Source organism: Bactrocera tryoni, unplaced genomic scaffold (assembly GCF_016617805.1).
Source record: "Bactrocera tryoni isolate S06 unplaced genomic scaffold, CSIRO_BtryS06_freeze2 scaffold_643, whole genome shotgun sequence".
Classification (NCBI taxonomy): Eukaryota; Metazoa; Arthropoda; class Insecta; order Diptera; family Tephritidae; genus Bactrocera; species Bactrocera tryoni.
Window position 1 is genome coordinate 34,730 of NW_024396313.1, and position 18,513 is coordinate 53,242.

Consider the following 18,513-nt stretch of genomic DNA (forward strand, 5'->3'; position numbering starts at 1 on the left):
ACTATAATACTCTCTTTAGCAACTTTGTTGCGAGAGTATAATTAAAGTTATAATTAAAATAAAATTAAAATTAAAGTTATAATTAAAATAAAATTAAAATAAAATTAAACCATAATTCAAGTTAAAACAAAAATTCATATTAAAATTTACTTAAAACTAATTTAAAATTAAACTCAAATTCAAAATTATAATTGAATACAAAATGGAAATGAAATTGGGTAAAATGTATTATAAAGTTTGATTGATATACTTGTACGTATAATTCTGAAATGAATTAATAAAAATTTAATTTACTTACATTGGAAGAAAAAACATTGAATTAATTAATTAGAAGTAAAAATAAAAATTTGATTAAATTAAAAAAATAATTAAATTAAATTAAAATTATAATAAATTAAATTAAGTTTAAATCTAAGTCAAATCAAAATAACATACAATGAATGAAATAAAATTCAAACTGAAATTCAAGGAAAAAATTAAATTTATTATTATTAAAATGGGATTTATTAGTCTAATAATTTAATTAACACATATGAAATTAAAGTAATTTTAATTATATCAAATTTGCTGCTACTAAGAAGAATTTTATTTTTTAATATTTTGGCACTAAAAGGCAAAACCACTCTTCATAATCTAGTCAACTGGATTGTGGTTAATCACCAAATTTCTAACGAATTTTTCAAACAAAAAATGTAAAAATTACTTTATATAATTTATGAAAATGAAATTTCCGACCAAGTCAAATGAAAATCAATAAGCAAAAATGGCAAAATAATTAAGTGCAAGCTCTTTATTATTCCCATTTGCCTTTTTTGCCGTAAAAATAGTTTAATTTTTATTTTGGAAAGCTCTACATTTGCCATATTCATTTTGAAAACTTTGCGGTTTTTCGATGTATTTCTCTATATTGGCATTCCGATTGTGCTGCTTTTTGTGTGTGCCAATGTAATCACAGTTTTTGCACCTTTTTTTCAACTACACTCCCAATATTATGCAATATTTTACATTTTCCTCGTTTTTAATGCTGCTCTATTGGTTTTGTGTTTGAAAATTTTTCGGTTTAGTTCTATTTAATTTGTTGCTTTGTGGTCAATGTGGTTGGAATTTGCAATTTTATCGATCACTCATTTACATACATATATACACTCTTGTTTATGTGTGTGTGTTACTACATTCTAATGTATTTTTATATTTCAACCACGTAGAAGTATATGTGAGAACATGTATTTACATTAGGGTGTCGGTTATTCTCTAAGTTGATTTTGTTCTACAAATGATCCCCGAAGTTCCAGTCTTGACCCAGAAAAATAAGGATTCAACGTAAGAGAGCTCTCTATTTTCAATTTAAGCAGAACCTAAATCATATTGTATATCATTCCCATATATATAACATTTCTCTTTTTAATATTATGCATAAATCTAGCAAATCTACAACTGTGAGGAAGTGATATTCTAATACAAAATTTCCCGCTCTACAAAAAGATCTCGATAATTTTTTTCATCGATATATTGCTATTAAAGTTATAAAAAGTTAAATTTATTTATGAAATAACCTGAGCATTCGAACAAATCATTTATACAACCGCTCTGTGTTGCTCATACGACATGGTGTACTATATAAAGCAGTTTTCTGCAAAATATTATAAAGAACTTTTTTGGAGATTGGAACATTTTGTATTAGAAAATCACTTTGCAAGACAAAGTAGTCTTGTTCTGAAGAAAAAAATTGTATTGAAAAATAAAAATAAAACTCATGTAAAATATATGAGGAAAGTAAAATTAACGTTTTAAATTGAAAATTAAAACCTTATTTACCTACCATACCTACCTTACCTTTCTAGTATCAAAACTAAAGCTTCATCAGGCGTTGGCACCTTAATACATATACATACATACATACACACATGCATAAGTGTGTAAACGTATTAATGTGCTTTTACATGAAATATTTTATCTGTGAGTAGTTTGTATTTTGTTTGGCAGTGCAACTGAGCAGAAAACATATCCGAATATATTCGAAATGAAATTAATTTAATTGCTGTTGGTATTTACTTCCATGAGCTTGTTGTTTAGATTTTGTGAGGATTTAAAATAGATTCAGTATAAATATCTAAAAAAAATTTAAAATATTAAAATCCTAATTTTTTTGTTGATTATGGTCGAGAATTCCAAAACTGTCACAAGATGATAAGTTAAAATGGGTAACTGTAAGCACAATGAACAGCAATTTACTGGTGGACTGAGAATATCGCTCATTATAGACGCACATGTCTTCGTTTTTGCAAAGCATACACGAGATCTAGGCGCAGCACCTGAAGAAGCCGAACAATATCAAGCAGTGAAAGAGAAGCATAAGCACGCCATTGAGGCAAGCAAAAAGGAAAAATATGAGCAACTACGCGAATCACTGGGTCGTCGGGTATAAAATAGTTATGAAAAAACTCGGAGCTCGAACGAAGGCACCTGACTTAAACGCTGCCAAAATGGATGACGTCGTTAACGCGTTCTTTCACAGGCAAGTGAAGAAGTCGCACAGTGTAGATGCCTCAATACAAGCGATTAGTTCTGTTGGCGACTTTAGGGGTACGAAAAGCTTTCAAAACCACGAGCTGGGCGGACCTATAGACACCTTAGAAAACAATTTTAGAATTCCCGATTAGCTCAATGCTGTGCTATCTTAGTAACAGAAAACTGCTGTACAGACGAGAGAGGAACCCAGACAAATAGAAGTTACGTCAGGAGCAGCACAAAGGTCGATTTTAGGATATTTAGGTTATGAAGGCATACTAAAACTTGAAATCAGATCATGATTCGGACGCAAACATGGCTTGACTTACATAACTTCCAGCTCGCTACATAAAAAACAGAGCTACTACTGCTAACAAACAATCACATTCCTCTCGTAAAAATCAAGCAAACGACTAAATATATTCTCTTTAACCGAATAAAGAAAACTACGATACTCGCATGGCAACGTAGATGGGAGAATGAGAGTCGCGGCAGATGGACGGTGGAGTGGTCTCATGCTGGAGAGCGAAAAAAACGGGACATTATCCAGAAATACGTAGCCATTTTCCTACGTCGGGAACTTAATGCAGATGTAAATCTATAATGAGAAAAATGGAACGCCACCCTGTTGTACTGCAAAGGCGGTTCCAGAGTGAATGACGGTTCCTTAGAAAGGGGTTTTTAGTGATCTGCAAGTGGCTCATACTGTTGCTGAAACAACAGCTCGCATCATCAGAGCATCAGGTATTTTCCACTTCCTGACCCTCAAACAAAGTTCATGGAACCTTAAATTTTCTTTTACAAGTAATTGAAAGTTAAACCATCAGAGCATTTCGGAAAAAGAATTGGGTGCTTAGCTTACAAAATTTGGTCTCTTCTGAACATTAGATTACCGAATTTTATTGCTGGTGTGGCAACAGAAAATATTTCGCAAATAATGTCCTGACATATTGCTGAGTTGAAAGTTATTGGCACAATAAAAATCACAGTTCATTCAGGGTAACGCACTTGAAACTGAAATGCGGAGGAACAGGTAACATCAGCCTGTAGTTTCCACTAAAGAACTATAATCTAAAGAAAAATGATGTTTGTTTTCTCTCATAAAGCGTTTAATATCAAGTTATTGAACTAATAAGATTACTAGCAAGACTGTAGCAGTTCAGAGGCTCGTCGCTACTGATAAAAAAAACTGCGACAGTAAATTTCCTCAAACTTCTCTTGAGCCAATTCTTTTAGCAAAAAAATCACGCGCTATAGACAGGAGGAGTAATTACTTGCTAGGTCCGAACTATAAGGTGGATACATAAGAACATTGGTTTTACTGGAGCTCTTAACGAGTCACTATCCATGAGTGTGGCCTAGCCTTGACCTAATGGAACATAAATCCACTCTTATTGGTCAAATCTGAACGCTTCTGGGCGACTGCTTTATTTAGATAGTTTATTTGTTGACAATACTGGTCCAAATCAAAAGTTTGGTTGTAGGGGAGCAGCTCATAGTTAATAGCTCCAACCATTAACGAAACCTTCTTGACCGTCAATCTTGGCCTGGTCACCGTTTGTGTCGGCTTATGGGACAAAAGTTTTCACAAGAGGATATCGTAAGCGACCCACTTTCCATAACCCTACGCTCTGGAAATTGCTCGATTCTGTAACAATTTGGAATTAGGGTTATGATGGTTTTTTGCTTCAGCTCATGTCTACATCACCCTTTCTTTCTTTATTTAGCTTTATTTAAAAGGTTGCGGTCAGACTTGAACCATTATTTTACGGATAATTTCTGTAATTCGCCTGCCAAAGCTTTGAGAATCTTTGGCACCAAAGTTGCCGGAATGGAATCGACGAAACTAAAATTGCGATTGATTGGCTGCTAGAGGAAAAATTGTAGGCTTTCTCTCTGTTGCTCTCTGAAATACTAAATTATTCACAAATTGTTTCATATTGTGACGTTATATTGTGAATATGTATGTTGAAACAAAGAGAACATTGTTAACATGCAAAGTCTTCTCCTTCAACTGTAAATGGGATAAATCGCTGGAGAAGAGGATAAGTGAGCCTTTTCATGGATGTGTCGAGGCTAAGAGGGAAGATTCGAGGGCGAGTTTTTTGAAAGAAGCTCTTTGTCAATCTAAGTTTTAGGCTATCGTATCACTGTAGTGTTTTTTCAGACAAAAGTGGATGCTATCAAGGTGGCCGTCGGCGTACAGCTACGAAGTACTGCTTCCTTTAAGGAAATTCATTCCGACAGCCGAACAGCTATACTAGCTTACTACTTAGATCAAAGCAGTGTCTGTCATCACTGAAAATAGCATCAAACTACTTTATCATCTGACTAGTTTGGGTGCCTGGTCATAGCGGAATCGCTGGCAATTCCAAAGCCAGCCGGATAGAAAACGCTTAACCCTCTCACATCGGAATCAGAACGAGTTGGATCTCCAATTGTATCTTGCGTTCTACCACTGAACCAGTAGACCACGTATGCGCTTAGCAGGCGCTGGTTGCCTGTTCGACGACGAGATCCCTTTGGCTTAGAGTAAAAGGAAGGAACTACTACTGAACTAATTGCCTTGAGCAAAGTTGATTTTGCCGCACTCGTATGCGTATATACAGGATCTGTCTAATAGGCATCTGCGGTAAGACTAAAAATCTTGTCGGACGCTAGTTGCCAAAATTGTATGGACGAGGATGAGGTGGAAACATCTAGGCACTTTCTTCTAAATTGTCCAGTCTTTGCACGACTGATGCTGAAACACCTTGGAAGTCTTATTTTCGGCAAACCGGAAGTCTAAATTGACATTAGCCGTCTCAACAAAGGCTCAAAGCGCTTTGTCGATTTGTGATGGTCTTATGAACCAGTATATGGATGTTTTTAGGCGCCTAAACGGATCGGCGTTCTTAGCTGTTCAAGTGAGACCTCTGTTAGGATCGACTTTTTAATCTAATCTAATTTAATGATATCGCGAATAATAAAGTATTTTCCAGATTTCGAATCTGACGATACAGATCATGACATCGAATTAGGAGTGTTGATAATTTTTAGTGTTTTTCTAAGATTTTAAAGCAGTATTTATCAATTGCTCATATCAATTTACGCCTTAGTCTAATTATTGTCACATAAAGTACATCCTTAAGAGTCAATTTAATTCATTCTCACTCACCTCATCCCCTTCGTTTCGCACAAGTGTAGCTCACCGAAAACGCCACAGCCCAATTTCTCCACTATCACCAACGATTGTCGCGGAAACTCTTGCACTTGAAAATTAGCCAGCTCTTCGTTAACATCGACGATGGCGTGGCCAGCCAGGCCATTTCCACTCATGTCCAGATTGTAATGATGCGGTTTAACAGCAGCCAAAGTAGCGGCAGAACTCGCATAACCATAACCGCCGCCCGTTGGCGTTGTTGAGCTCGATGCTAGACTGGCCGTTGTAGAGGCGAGACTGCCGCTGCCACCACCAATGCTGCCATTGGGTAATGTATTGCAAGCACCAGCATTTGTGCCCACACCACCGACCGCACCACCGCCAATGCCATGCGAGGCATTTGTGGCGGCATTTGCTTTGCAAATCGCTGTGGTTGCATAGTATTTCTCATTACTGCTAGAGTTGCCCAATAATGGCGGTAGGGGCGGTATTGGTGGCGGGCAGTGTGTGCTGGCTGTGGCCGTGGTGGGTGCCGGCGGCGGTGGTGGTGGTGGCGTCAGTTGTGACTGATATGAATGTTGATGTTGTAGTTGTTGTAATTTTTGACTAGCGGTCGACAGTTTCGATTGAAACATGCTGTTGAGTGTGTTGCGTGCACTGGTGCTATAGTTGCTGCTACTGCCGCCACCAGCGCCTATGCTGGCGCCGTACAAGGAATTGGATTTTTGTGTGCTCGTCGGCAGTAGGTCCTGCATATGTGGTACGGCGTACTCCTGGCACACAATGTCCGGGACGTCTGGAAGTACAGAAAAAGTTGTGTAAATAAGAAAGGTTAATTACAAAAGGGTGTGGTTAAAGAGACGTTGAATAAGAATAGTTTTCCCATTAAGCTAAGTTCAATGAAAGTATTGTGATTGAGATGAAAAATCCAACGGATAATATTATTGAAACAAATGGCCTCAAATATTTCGCGTTATTATTTTAAGTATGGTGTTTGATATGACTTAAGTTTATCCAATCAATGCCAATAACAGGTGTATTGAAAAGTCCCTGGCCTAACATACATATGTAGTAAACACATTTTTTTGCAAAATTCGTTTTTTTTTAGTCAAGATGGTTCCTTTACCCATAGCTAGGGAAAAATACATGCATTGGGCCTGGAATTGTTTTCGCACCTACCATATTTTCCAGAGCAGGCTCCCAATTAGAATTTTATGTTTTCATATCTCAAAAGAATCGAAGAAATTTTCGTCGAATGAAGGGTTGGTCGAAACTGAGACCTATTTGGAAACAAAGAACAATTGTTGCAACAAAAGTGGCATCGAAAAGTTGGACACTCCAACCGTTTTTCGCTGATTTCGTTTCTAAAACGATCCTATAACGTTATCTATTAGTCGCTGTTGATGGTCCTTTTTTCAATGTAGTCAATAAAAAATTTTGACAACGCTTTTACCGACTTCCGGCACGGTGCATCGTCTTGATGCAACATCACTTTCTTTTTCTGAAATTAGGCCCATTTTTGGCGCTATCATCGTTAAAAGTTCAAAAATGCTATCGCTGTTGATGGCACTTCCTTTTTCGGGGTAGGCATATAGATTAATAATATTTGTAAAGATATAACAGATCGTATCAAGTGAAATTGTTAATGTCACCATAATATTTGGAAATAATTCCTTTTTTTTGGTACCAACAGAGCAAGTATTTTTTTGCCAATTGGTCACACTTCAAGAGCTGCTAGATCACACCGTATCGCTGTAAATATGTACAGGAAACCGTTAATGGATTAACTCAATTGAAAAATATTATATTAATTCGAAAGTACGGCCACGATGATTCGATGCATAAGCAATGTCACCAAAACATTGAAAGCCATGAACAGCAACGCGCCTATATTTTTCCAGATCACTTGTACTAGTTAGATAGGTTGTTTAAGCTAATGAGCAGAAATTTCATGTCAGACTCCAACACCGTGTTCAGTAAGATTCTGCTGGCCTATCCGGGCAAGATTTATGCAAAAAAACTTTGCAATAAAAGAAGAAATCACCTTCCTTGAGGAACAAAACCAAATCTCAAAGAAACGAAGATGTGCTTACGAATGATGTGTATAGAGTATTGTGAAGTTCGCGTAATGTCAAACTTCGAAACATGTTAATAGAAAAACCAAGGAAGATCTCTCGATTATTTATTCGAAAATTTGTTTTTTTCGAGTACCTATTGCATTCAAGGTCTAAAATATCAATAAATAGCAAACGCGAACGAAAAAACTTGTAGCTTTGTCTTTACCACTCGCCAGTACGAGTATATATAATTCAAAATGGCCATCTAAAAGAAATCGACATACCGCCTTATCTTTCTAACAGAAACATGGATTGGGAGTATTTTAAATTTATCCTCGACAAAGATATTGATTTTAAAATAAATATAATAAGTCAAGATATCGTAGAAGATGAAGTTCTTAAAATTACGAAAACTATTCCAGAATCGGCTTGGAAAAATAGTTCTGTTCCGAAACGAAAAACTTTTATATTAAATATCCATCACACATTTTAGAGCATAAATCACGCGATTTCCTCATTATAAAACAGAACTAAACAATTTAACTTAGCTGCTCAGCAACAAAATATAGATATGTATATACAAATCAAAACATTTCTAATTACATTGAGAAAGTAACGTTCAAAAAAAAATTCGGTTTGATTCATTTGGAAAGCTACAAAAAATTTTTAGGAAACCTGTATTGTCAAATACATCACTCATAAAGCCAAACGGGTGCTGGGCCAAAAGAGACTAAGAAAAAGCGGAAGTTTTTCTGCGAAACTAACTAAAACGTTTATTCCTTTTGTGTTCTATGATACTTTAATGCAGCTGGAAGCAACGCAATGAGTACATGAAATCCAACCAGCTCCAAATAAAAAAGTGAAAAATATCAGCAAAACTAGTTTGAAACCAAATAAGACTCCCGGCTTCGATGGGTGACTGCTAATGGACGAAAAAGTTCACGAAAAGCATTAGCAGGCTTACACCGAATAAACGCTTGTTTTAACTGCAGGTGCGTCCAGTTGTCATGGAAGGTAATTGAAATCATTATGGTACAAAAATTTTGGAAAAGCGCATATGAGGTCTCATCGTATCGTTCACACTCACTGTTGTCTATTTTGTCCAAGCTACTTGAAATTTTAGTTATAAGAAGGCTCCAGAACATAACTGAAGAAAAACCACTTCATCAATTTGGATATAGATCTCAACATTGCACAATCGTTCAAGTTCATCGTATTACAAGCATAATAGAAAATACGATTGAAGAAAAGCATATTTTCATTGGTGTTTTTCGATAGAATATGGCACCATGGCTTACCTCATAAATAAAGACTTCTTTTTCCACAGTATCTAACTAACCTAGTTACCTCTTACCTGAGCAACTGCTACTTCAGAATAAAGCAGGGACAATCGTATAGCTAGTTACAGCTAGTAAAAATAGGTGTATTCCAAGGAAGTGTTCTGGGACCACTCTTATATATTTTGTTTATTAGCGACATGTCTCCGGTGCCAAACTGCACAATCACAACATGCAGATGATACCTGTATTATTACGAACGGGTAAAATGAAACTGAGTCGTCGAACAGAATTCAAACCTCCATCAATCAAATTGTAGAATGGACACAGAAATGGTACTGATTTAAAGTAATGAAATGAGTTGAAGTTTATGCATATAAACTTAAATAACAAAAGTATTACATAAGTACATCCCTTACATTTTAGAAATGAAGTAATACCGTTTTCTACCTCGGCATTATTCTATATCTATATCTGGTTATGACCCTGGAGCAAAGTGGACGCAGTATATACACAAAAAAAGTTGCCGAACTAAAACTAATGAACAACAAAACAAACTGGTTAGTCGGTAAGAAATTACCTTTGGTACTACAGTTGACTTGCGGTAACTTGAACTATTAAAAACCGAGCGTGTTAACGTTTGCGAGGTTGTTCACGTTTTCGAAGGTATAATTTTTAAAATTTTTCAAATAAATTAAACATGTGTTTTAACTCAAATTCATTTTTTTAAATTTTATTTCAGATTGTAAAAACATGTAATTTATATGTTTAGGTTTTGTTAAGAAAAAAAATACCTATTGAAATTATTGGAAAAAATGGGTTATCTTTTTTTGGATTTTCTTTTTTTTGCAAATTGCTGAATACGGCTTTTTCGCGGAGACATTTAAGTACGCTGATATCTGTTGGGCTTATATTTTCATCTTCCGCCGATTCCAAAGCTCTATTAAAAATGTTGATTGCTTCACTAGGCTCTATTCTTGTATGTGGTCTTTCCAGATTACTATCCTCGCTTTCACTTTCATCACTAGTTAAAACCTCGTTCGTTTCGGTTGAGTTATTAAAATCTTTAGTCCATTCATTGATATCAGCAATTGAAAAACTAACCTGCAAATACACAATTTAAATCAAATGAGTTATTGGATGGAAGAAAAGGTTCAAACCTCTGGATTAATTGAATGAAGCAGTTCTATTGCGCGTTCTTGTTGGCAGTTAATTGGTAAACAAATCCTTTCTCTCAAAGTAGCTAATGGAATATCCTCATCACAGTCTTTTTTTCATCTTCTATAGAGCTTAAAATGTTCGTCCAGCATTTTGCTATTGTTTCTTTTTCAAGACGCTGCCAAGCTAAATCTAAATAGCCAATAGCTTAACGTCAATTTCTTTAGGCTTCAATAACATCAGTCCCTGTGGCTACAACTGATGCCAAAAGACTGTTTCTGTAGAAAAGCTTTGTAAGTCGTATGGCATTTTGATCCATTGGCTGTATGAGTGGAGTGACATTAGGTGGCATAAACATTGCAGTTATTAACTCGTCATCTGATCTCAATTCATTTTCGGGAGGATGAGATGGCGCGTTGTCTATCAACAGCAGAGCTTTATTGGGCCATCCTTGATTTTTTAAAAATTTCCTGACCTACAATAGTAAGAAATACAAATGTAAAAGTTTGAAAACACTAAAACTGATTTTTTAACCTGTGGTACAAACGAATGGTGAAACCAATGTTTAAAAATGGCAGCCGTCATCCATGACGACTTGGAGCAATTGTAGTCAACAGGAGAATCAAAATTTTTAAAAGAGCGAGGATTTTTTGCCTTTCCAATAACAAGAAGTTTAACTTTATGCACCCCTGTTGCGTTTGTACAAGCCAGAAAAGTGACACGCTGTTTTTTCGTTTTTCTTCCAGAAGCATTTTTTTCTTGTGAGGATACGTATGTTCTGTCAGGTAGCAGCTTCCAAAATAGTCCCAATTCGTCTGCATTATATATTTGATCGTGCGACAGACCTAGCTCTTTAATTTAGGCTTGCAGCTTGTTTTTGAAAGGGTCCACAAGTTCAGGTCTAGAAGATAACTTTTCTCCACTTATTTTAATAAAACGCACACCATAACGCTTCTTAAAGCGTTGCAAACATCCATCACTCGCATTAAAATCGCTTTGATTTTCTTTAATTTTTGAATGAAAAAATTTAGCTTTTTCTGTAACTATCAATCCATTGACAGGGTAATTTTTTTGTCGCTGTTTAAGGAACCAACGGTAAAGCGCTTTTTTTCACTTTAGGAAGTTCAGAAAACTTCAAAGTCTTCCGCTTTCCAGGCCTAGAAAATGTACTGTTAACACATTTTAAAATGTTCTCTTTTTTTGTTGATAGCGCAAATTGTTGATTTGCAACACTGTACTGGTTTGCTAAGCTGGTTACGCTTGATCCTCCTTTGAATTTTACTATTACATTAACTTTTTCCTTTGAAGACAAGTATTCCCCGTTTTATAAAAACGATTCCCATATTACATATTATGTATGTATGCATGTAGAAAAGAAAATATTTTTAAATGCATTTTAAATTTGTTCACGCCGTGTTCACGCTACCGAGTAGTCAGTGTAAAAAAAATTATGTTCATGTTAGCCGGTGTTCACACAAGGCGATGTTTTTGTTGCCGCGAGTCTACTGTACTTGTTTTCGACAAAATAATGTAATAATTTACAACAAATTTTATAAAAGATAAAAAATACACTTTGTACAAGATAAAAATAAAATACCCAAAAAGCGGGTTATGTTAATTTTTCACATAAATTTTAAAGTTATGTGTAAATAGTTGCAAAAGTTATAGAACTTTTCATTATCTACAACATAGTCATGCAACTTTTTTCTATAAGACTGGTAGTTTCGCAGGAAATCGACTCAAACCGTTCCTAACCCTTAAAAATTCAGCCAGCATATTGGCTAGAAGCGTCTTGGGAAGCAAGGGCGGAAGTAGAACGAGTTGCCAGAAGTAAGCAACTTAACTTCTATTGGGTGCCAGGCCACACAGGCATTGAAATAGTGGACAATACTGCCAAGAATGGTGTAGGGCTAAAATTCGAATATGGGATTAATATCGGGAAACCCATACATTATCTATACGGCAATTTCGACAGAAGCATAGTTAAGATGCCTGGGAGCAAAACTGCAAAAATCATGAGCAAACGGTAGATCGGAAGTACACAAAATTCCTATTGGTCTCCACGGTATGATACACTAGAGTAGGTATCGATAGTGAGAGAGTTTGTTGAAATTCGCGTCAAGCCCAGGCATTCTGAAGTATGACTATTATTTTTGGACTTAGGTACTGAGCTCCACTATTTATTATTTACTTACATCCAAAACTTAGTTTTGTCTTTTGTATTTACGAAGAAAACAAAAATGCTTTGGTAAATTTATAGAAATTCTATTATATAAAAACACGAATTTATGCATTAGTTTTGGAAAAATCAACGACTTAAATTTTTTTGCTTACGAAAGCGCTTTATCCATTTTATATTTTCATTTCCAGTAAAACCACCGAAACGTATTCTGCGCGCGTATTTTTTGAAAAAAGACAAATCGTTTATGTATATTTATATAGAGAAAATATGTAAACTACTCAAAACAACTAGCATGTAAGCTATGAAAATATATCCCTGCCACATGTTGTTGGCCAATAGAGTTTAGAGTGCAATTTAAATTCCATTTCAGCTGACATTTTCAGGATTTGCATGTGTGCACGCGAACGTAAACAAGCAAGCGCACGAATACAAGCAAAGTAAATGCGAAGAGAAAGATGTCGAAGCGTGTACACACTTGTCTGCATATATTTGCTTGCATATAAATTCATGACACACACGCACGCACGTGCGCACTTCGAAAACAAATCAACACGCAAACATAAAAATCAAAACTTTCCACAACAACAGCCATTCGCTTGCATTTACAAACGCCTTACTGCATGCACCACACGTGCCTATGTCTGTGTGTGTGAGTGTTGTGTATCTTGTACACATATCAATACACGCTGTTTGTGTATCTGCATGTTGTGTGGGAAAATTTTGGGCGCGTGAGCGCTACAAAATCCTTAAATTCAATTACCATTCAAAACTTGGCGCCACAAAAACATGCATTGCTGGAAAATAAAATCGCTTGCATTTATATGCGGCGTTGGCAAGAACAACAACCGGCAAACTGCAATAATCACAGGCAACAACAACAATAACAACAGCAATAATTTTCTCACTTTCTGTGAAAACGCAATTTCTTGGTGGATCAACACAAACCCCACTAACAGACTGCCTCAGCTTGTTTTCACACTATCGCATATACATAATATATACACATGTGCCTTGGAGTGCTTGTTTGTTGCTCATACGACATGGCGCACCATTGCATACCCAGTGGAAGACCGTATTGTAGTTTGAAAGGCGCTGTTGTAGGGTCTTTAAACAGAAATGTGGTCGTATTTCTGGCCAGAGGTAATGATAATGTGTGCGTAGATATATAAATTTTTAAAAAAATATTTTTTTTTTATAAACATTAAAAAGTCCGAGTTTCTGGTAAAATATCGATTTTTTTTTTAGAAACCGTCATTTTTTTTAAAAAAAATTTATTGCGCTTATACCTCCAATTAATTACTAGATTTAACATTACTTTAATGAAATCTGTTTGTTTTTTTAATTTCACAAGATGCAGTTCAGGGATAGAGTGGTCACTGCAAAATGTTTTTTTTGAGAGGGGCTGCCGGAGGTCAGCTGCAGTTCCTTTCCAAATAAATATCTTTACTAATACTAAACTTATAGTACGGTTAAAGATACCATAATGTGTTTGCAAATTTTTGTATCAATTAATTTAAAAGTTTTCTGAGAAAAAATTCTGGAAAACTCGCTCTTTTCGGCCTTCTGACTGTACAAAACCTCTTAAGAGGGTAAGTACTAACGAAAACCGGAAACAAATTTTATTTTGGCGATTTACTTTTGGGAAAATGAAAATGTTGCATAAAAAAAAACGCAGATACTGAGAAAAAATGTTGAATAAAAAAATCTTTTTTCTTATGAAAAATAAACACAGCTGATACTTTATTTGATAAGCTCTCATCTTTCATATTTAGCTATATAATTAGTAAAAGTCATATCTAATCCAGTCATCACCAGACCAGATACAAAACGTCCTTTTGAATTCACAAGTATACACGTCAAGTAGTTCCACTCTTCTTATACCCATCACTCTATTTTGATTCTATACTACCCAAAGCAAAAAACAACGGTTAAATCGCCTGAAAGTTATCTCGAAACTTGGCCAGTCTTTCGGTATGTCATTGATTTATTCATACTTTAAGATTTAACTCTTGACCTTTTCCAAAGGAAGATATTATACGCGATCTCAGTGGAAGTTTCAAACTAAAATTAAAATTTTATAAAAACTTGCTAACAAAACAAAACGATTTTTTTCTAATTTTATTTTTGAGTAGGCATTTTATTTCATAAATTTTATTAAAAAATGTATTTTTATAGAATTTAATGAGTTTCAATATTCGGCGATTCACTTTGAAAAATTTTGGAGTCCTTTGATCTCGAAGTCAATCTCCAGGAGAAACTTTGAAAACGGTGTCTGGTGGTGGGGAAGTTGCTGCTTAAAACTAACTCAAATTCAAATCCCATAAAGAAATAACATCCACTATAGATTAATACAGCTAATGAACTAATCATATTTGTGATTTTCGACAAAATGGCGGTTTCCCAAATAAAAGTGTTTATTTGTAAAAAAATTGCAATAACAGAGTGGCTTAAAAAATCTAATTTATTGTGAAAATCTTTAATTTGTAATCATTACCTAGCAAATATAAGTAGATGGGTCGTATGATCTATGTAATCGATCTATTCAGGCATTTCAAAGAAATTAGTATCACCAACATTGTAAACAGTGTTTCTAGTAAAAAGGGAAAAAAGGCTAAGTTCAAGATTATAACAAATATGATTATATTATATTTGAAACTACGGAATGAACCTAAGCTTTCGGAGAATATTCTCAACATATATGTATATCGATATACTACTCTGATCAAATTGAAAAGTGAATTTCGTCCATTTCATTTCCTTCTAAGTAATCCCCTCTCACTGCAATACACTTATGCCAACGAAATTTCCAGTCATCATAGCACTTGGGAAAATCTTCCGTTATGATGGCCATAAGAGCCTTCTTCGATTCTGCTTTTATATCCTCAATTGAGTGAAAATGGTATCCTTGGAGCGCAAAAAAATCGATTTTTTGAATTTCACGAACGAATATAACTTATTAAGAATTTTCAAATATGCGAATAATATTTTCATTTGCCGAAAAGTGCTATAACTACGCCAAAGAGCTTTTATTGAAGAATTGTTTAAAATACTCTTGCAAAAATTTTATTATTTTATCTGACACACTATACACACGGCAGCTATATGCTACGAGTATAGTGGTTCGAGTTTGGCGGTTCCATTTCGGATCGATTTTTCAAAGCATAAGGCAGGGATTTCCCTGCTTATGTACAGACAGATGGACGAACATCGTCAGAACGTTCAGTTATAGGGTGTGGTTGGGTCTTCGACCTTTCTTTGTTGGTGTTAAAAACTTCGTGGAAAACTTAATATAATCTCAATTTATTATTTTACAGAAAGAGTTCTGCGAAAACAAATGAAGTCTCACACAGGCTTCCAAGAGTTAAAAATTACAAATGTGGAAACGTCTTGGAACTTTCGAACGGCTTTTACTCCAACCTGCTTATTGGGGTATCAGTAGTTATAGTATATGAAGAAAATAGTGAATTCTGACCGTCAAGCCAAAACGACATTAATTTGGACCCTGGGATACTGAAGAAGAGATATTCCACCACAATGGTAAAAATTTGAAGATGCTTCTCTGAATGCAATACTTGGAGTGGTGGTTCTACAGCGCTACGTTGCTGTGGTGCTAAAGCAAGAGAGGCCTCCATACATATGATGGAAGAGACAAATTGAGTTGGACACATAAGGTGATTCGAATATGCGTTCATTTCAAGGGGAAAGTAGAACTTATGCTTGATTATGAGTTCGTCCAAATTAAATTAGTTTATTATAGCACAAATAACAGAGTAATAAAATTTTTAAGATCCTTTTTTCTCTTTGAAAAATTATCTATTTTTCTTTATATGACCGATCTCAAAAATTCGTTTTTATTATGGCCTCAAATCTAATCATTTATTTTATTTAGCTCTCGCAGACTTTTCTATTATACCGCCTCGCTCAGCAAATTTGTTCCATATTACACCTACTGGGTTCATGGGTCATCAAAGCTATGTTAGTGTGCTTGCACATATTGGTGCTAGAAATTTGCATACATTTGTTCGACAGTAACAGGAAAACTCCAAGTTATACCTTGCTTTTCTCTTTAATACTCTCGTTTTTCTCCAACTTCTCTTATTATTCTTCTAGCTGGTGTTGTGAGCTTTTGCTGACGGAAAAACTTTTCCCATTTACTTAGTTTTCGCAACTAAAAGAAATGAAATTAATTGCAGCGCAGAAACCTAAATGCATACAAGCACATACACATCCACACTCACATATACGTTCATAGCTATATAACTGCGACTGTTGTCTTCACAAATATGTTCGCTCACCTTTGCAATGACTTTATAAGCAAAGCTGTTTGCACACACAAACACACATACATATGTAGACGTATATGTGTCAACGGTTATGTTTTCTGATTTGCGCGTCGGTAAGTGTCTGCTTTCATTGCATTAAATTCGCCCAAAACACAATCTGCATTTTCTTACGCCGTTTCAGCTGTCGCCTCGCATTCGCCAACAGCCCCAACTGCAGCCGCTTCGGTTTTTGGTCAGGAAGTGGTGAAAAGTTTTCGCTGCTTACAAATTTGGTTTTAAGCCTTTAAACTTTTTAATTTTCAGCTAAAACTTATGCCGCGTCGCTCAAGATTGTCACTCTGGCTGCTCATGTATTTTGCTTGAATGTTATTTCTTTGCACTTTTTGGTGTTACTTCGCAGAGTTTTCGTCTTCTCGTTGAGATTGTCAGTTGTTACAAAATCTTTTCACTTATAAAAAAGGTTACATATTTTGGGAGTTAAATAAGTACCTTTGAAATATCGTCATATAGCGGATGTCGCTCCAGCCAATTTTACCTGCAGTAAACTCAAGGGTTTATGTTTTTTTCTATGATTACTGACGTAGAGTAACTATCCATCTAATGTGTTTTTTTTTATTTTCAATAAGAATGACATTTACTATATATCCTGTTCACATCTTTAATTTTTTTTTATATGGAAGAATTACAGACGGTAAAAAAATTCATGGACGGATTTTAGAACGGCTCATAGCAGATGACTTCCTGTCAAGTTCACAAAACATATTGAAAAACTTTTCTGAACATCAATCTTGACTTGATTGCTTGCGCTGATCTCTTCTGGCTCTCCGTGGTCGTTTTCGCTTAGAGATCAGGGATAGCCAGACTTTCTAAAAGATCTATTTGTTAAGCTTAGTTTTTTTATTGCTTTATTAAATTCTATAACACCACTAGAATATTGTCCTAAATTTTCAACTTGATCCGAATAATATTTTCGGAGGTACAGCCTTCAGAACTTGTGCGTTCGAGGCTAGCTGGGCTAAGTGTGCCGTCTTTAAACGCGTTTTTCTAAAAACTGTGTTTTTGAAGTCCGCTGGCAAGATTACTCGAGAACTTCTCAACCGATCTTCATAAAATTATAAAATTTTACACAAGTCTTTTGTATACAATTCTTTAAGACTTGGGCGATGGATTTTTTTTCGATTACAACAATTTGAACAAAAAATTTCACGACATTTTCACTGAAATTTTAATTTGTTTGTAAAAACGTCTGCCAAAAATCCACTTTTAAGTTTTTATTTCTTCGTCCAAGTTCTAAGTTAAGGTTATAACTAAAACACGTATGTTATTTTTTTATTTTATTTATTATGTTACGTATATGTTTTTACTTTAGATGATCCTATACGGAGCTGTCGTGCCAACGCGGGCCCAAGTTTTTTCCGAAGGGTCACCGGAAATGGCGTCGCAATGACCGAGTTTAAAATATTTTTTTCCAAAAAATTCAGAATTTTTTTGTTAATAGTGTATATTTGTAAAAAAAATTCTAATAAAATATTTTATTCTTTATATGAGAAAAAATTGTTGAACAAAGGCTGTTTTTTACTAGAGAAAATCCATATAACCCCTTAAAGTGCGGTATCTTAAACATATTCTCTGAAAATTTGAAATAAGTCCGACAAATACTATTAGAGTTATTCGTTAATGAGTAAATGGTTCTTAACAGCTCTTCTTCTACTCAAAACTATATTTATGAACTAAAAGATTCACCTCGAAAACAGATAGATGTATTTCAATAATATTGACAACGCGTTTTTGCCTATTGTCCAACTATCGGAGGAAACACAAAAAGCTCGAAATAAAGATTTAAAAAAATATCGGGTATTTAATTGAAGGAAGTGCAATCGCGAAAAATCAAATCATGATATTCTGC

At 35.0% G+C, this 18,513-nt stretch overlaps 1 protein-coding gene across 1 annotated transcript in view; it reads right to left on the bottom strand.

The window, feature by feature from the left end:
• Positions 1 to 18,513, bottom strand: part of LOC120781358 (discoidin domain-containing receptor 2-like) — a 97,285-nt gene that overhangs the window by 14,203 nt on the left and 64,569 nt on the right. Inside the window, exon 9 of the mRNA XM_040113569.1 lies at positions 5,666 to 6,446. Coding sequence (XP_039969503.1) covers positions 5,666 to 6,446 — 781 coding nt within the window. The remainder of the gene's footprint in view (positions 1 to 5,665; positions 6,447 to 18,513) is intronic.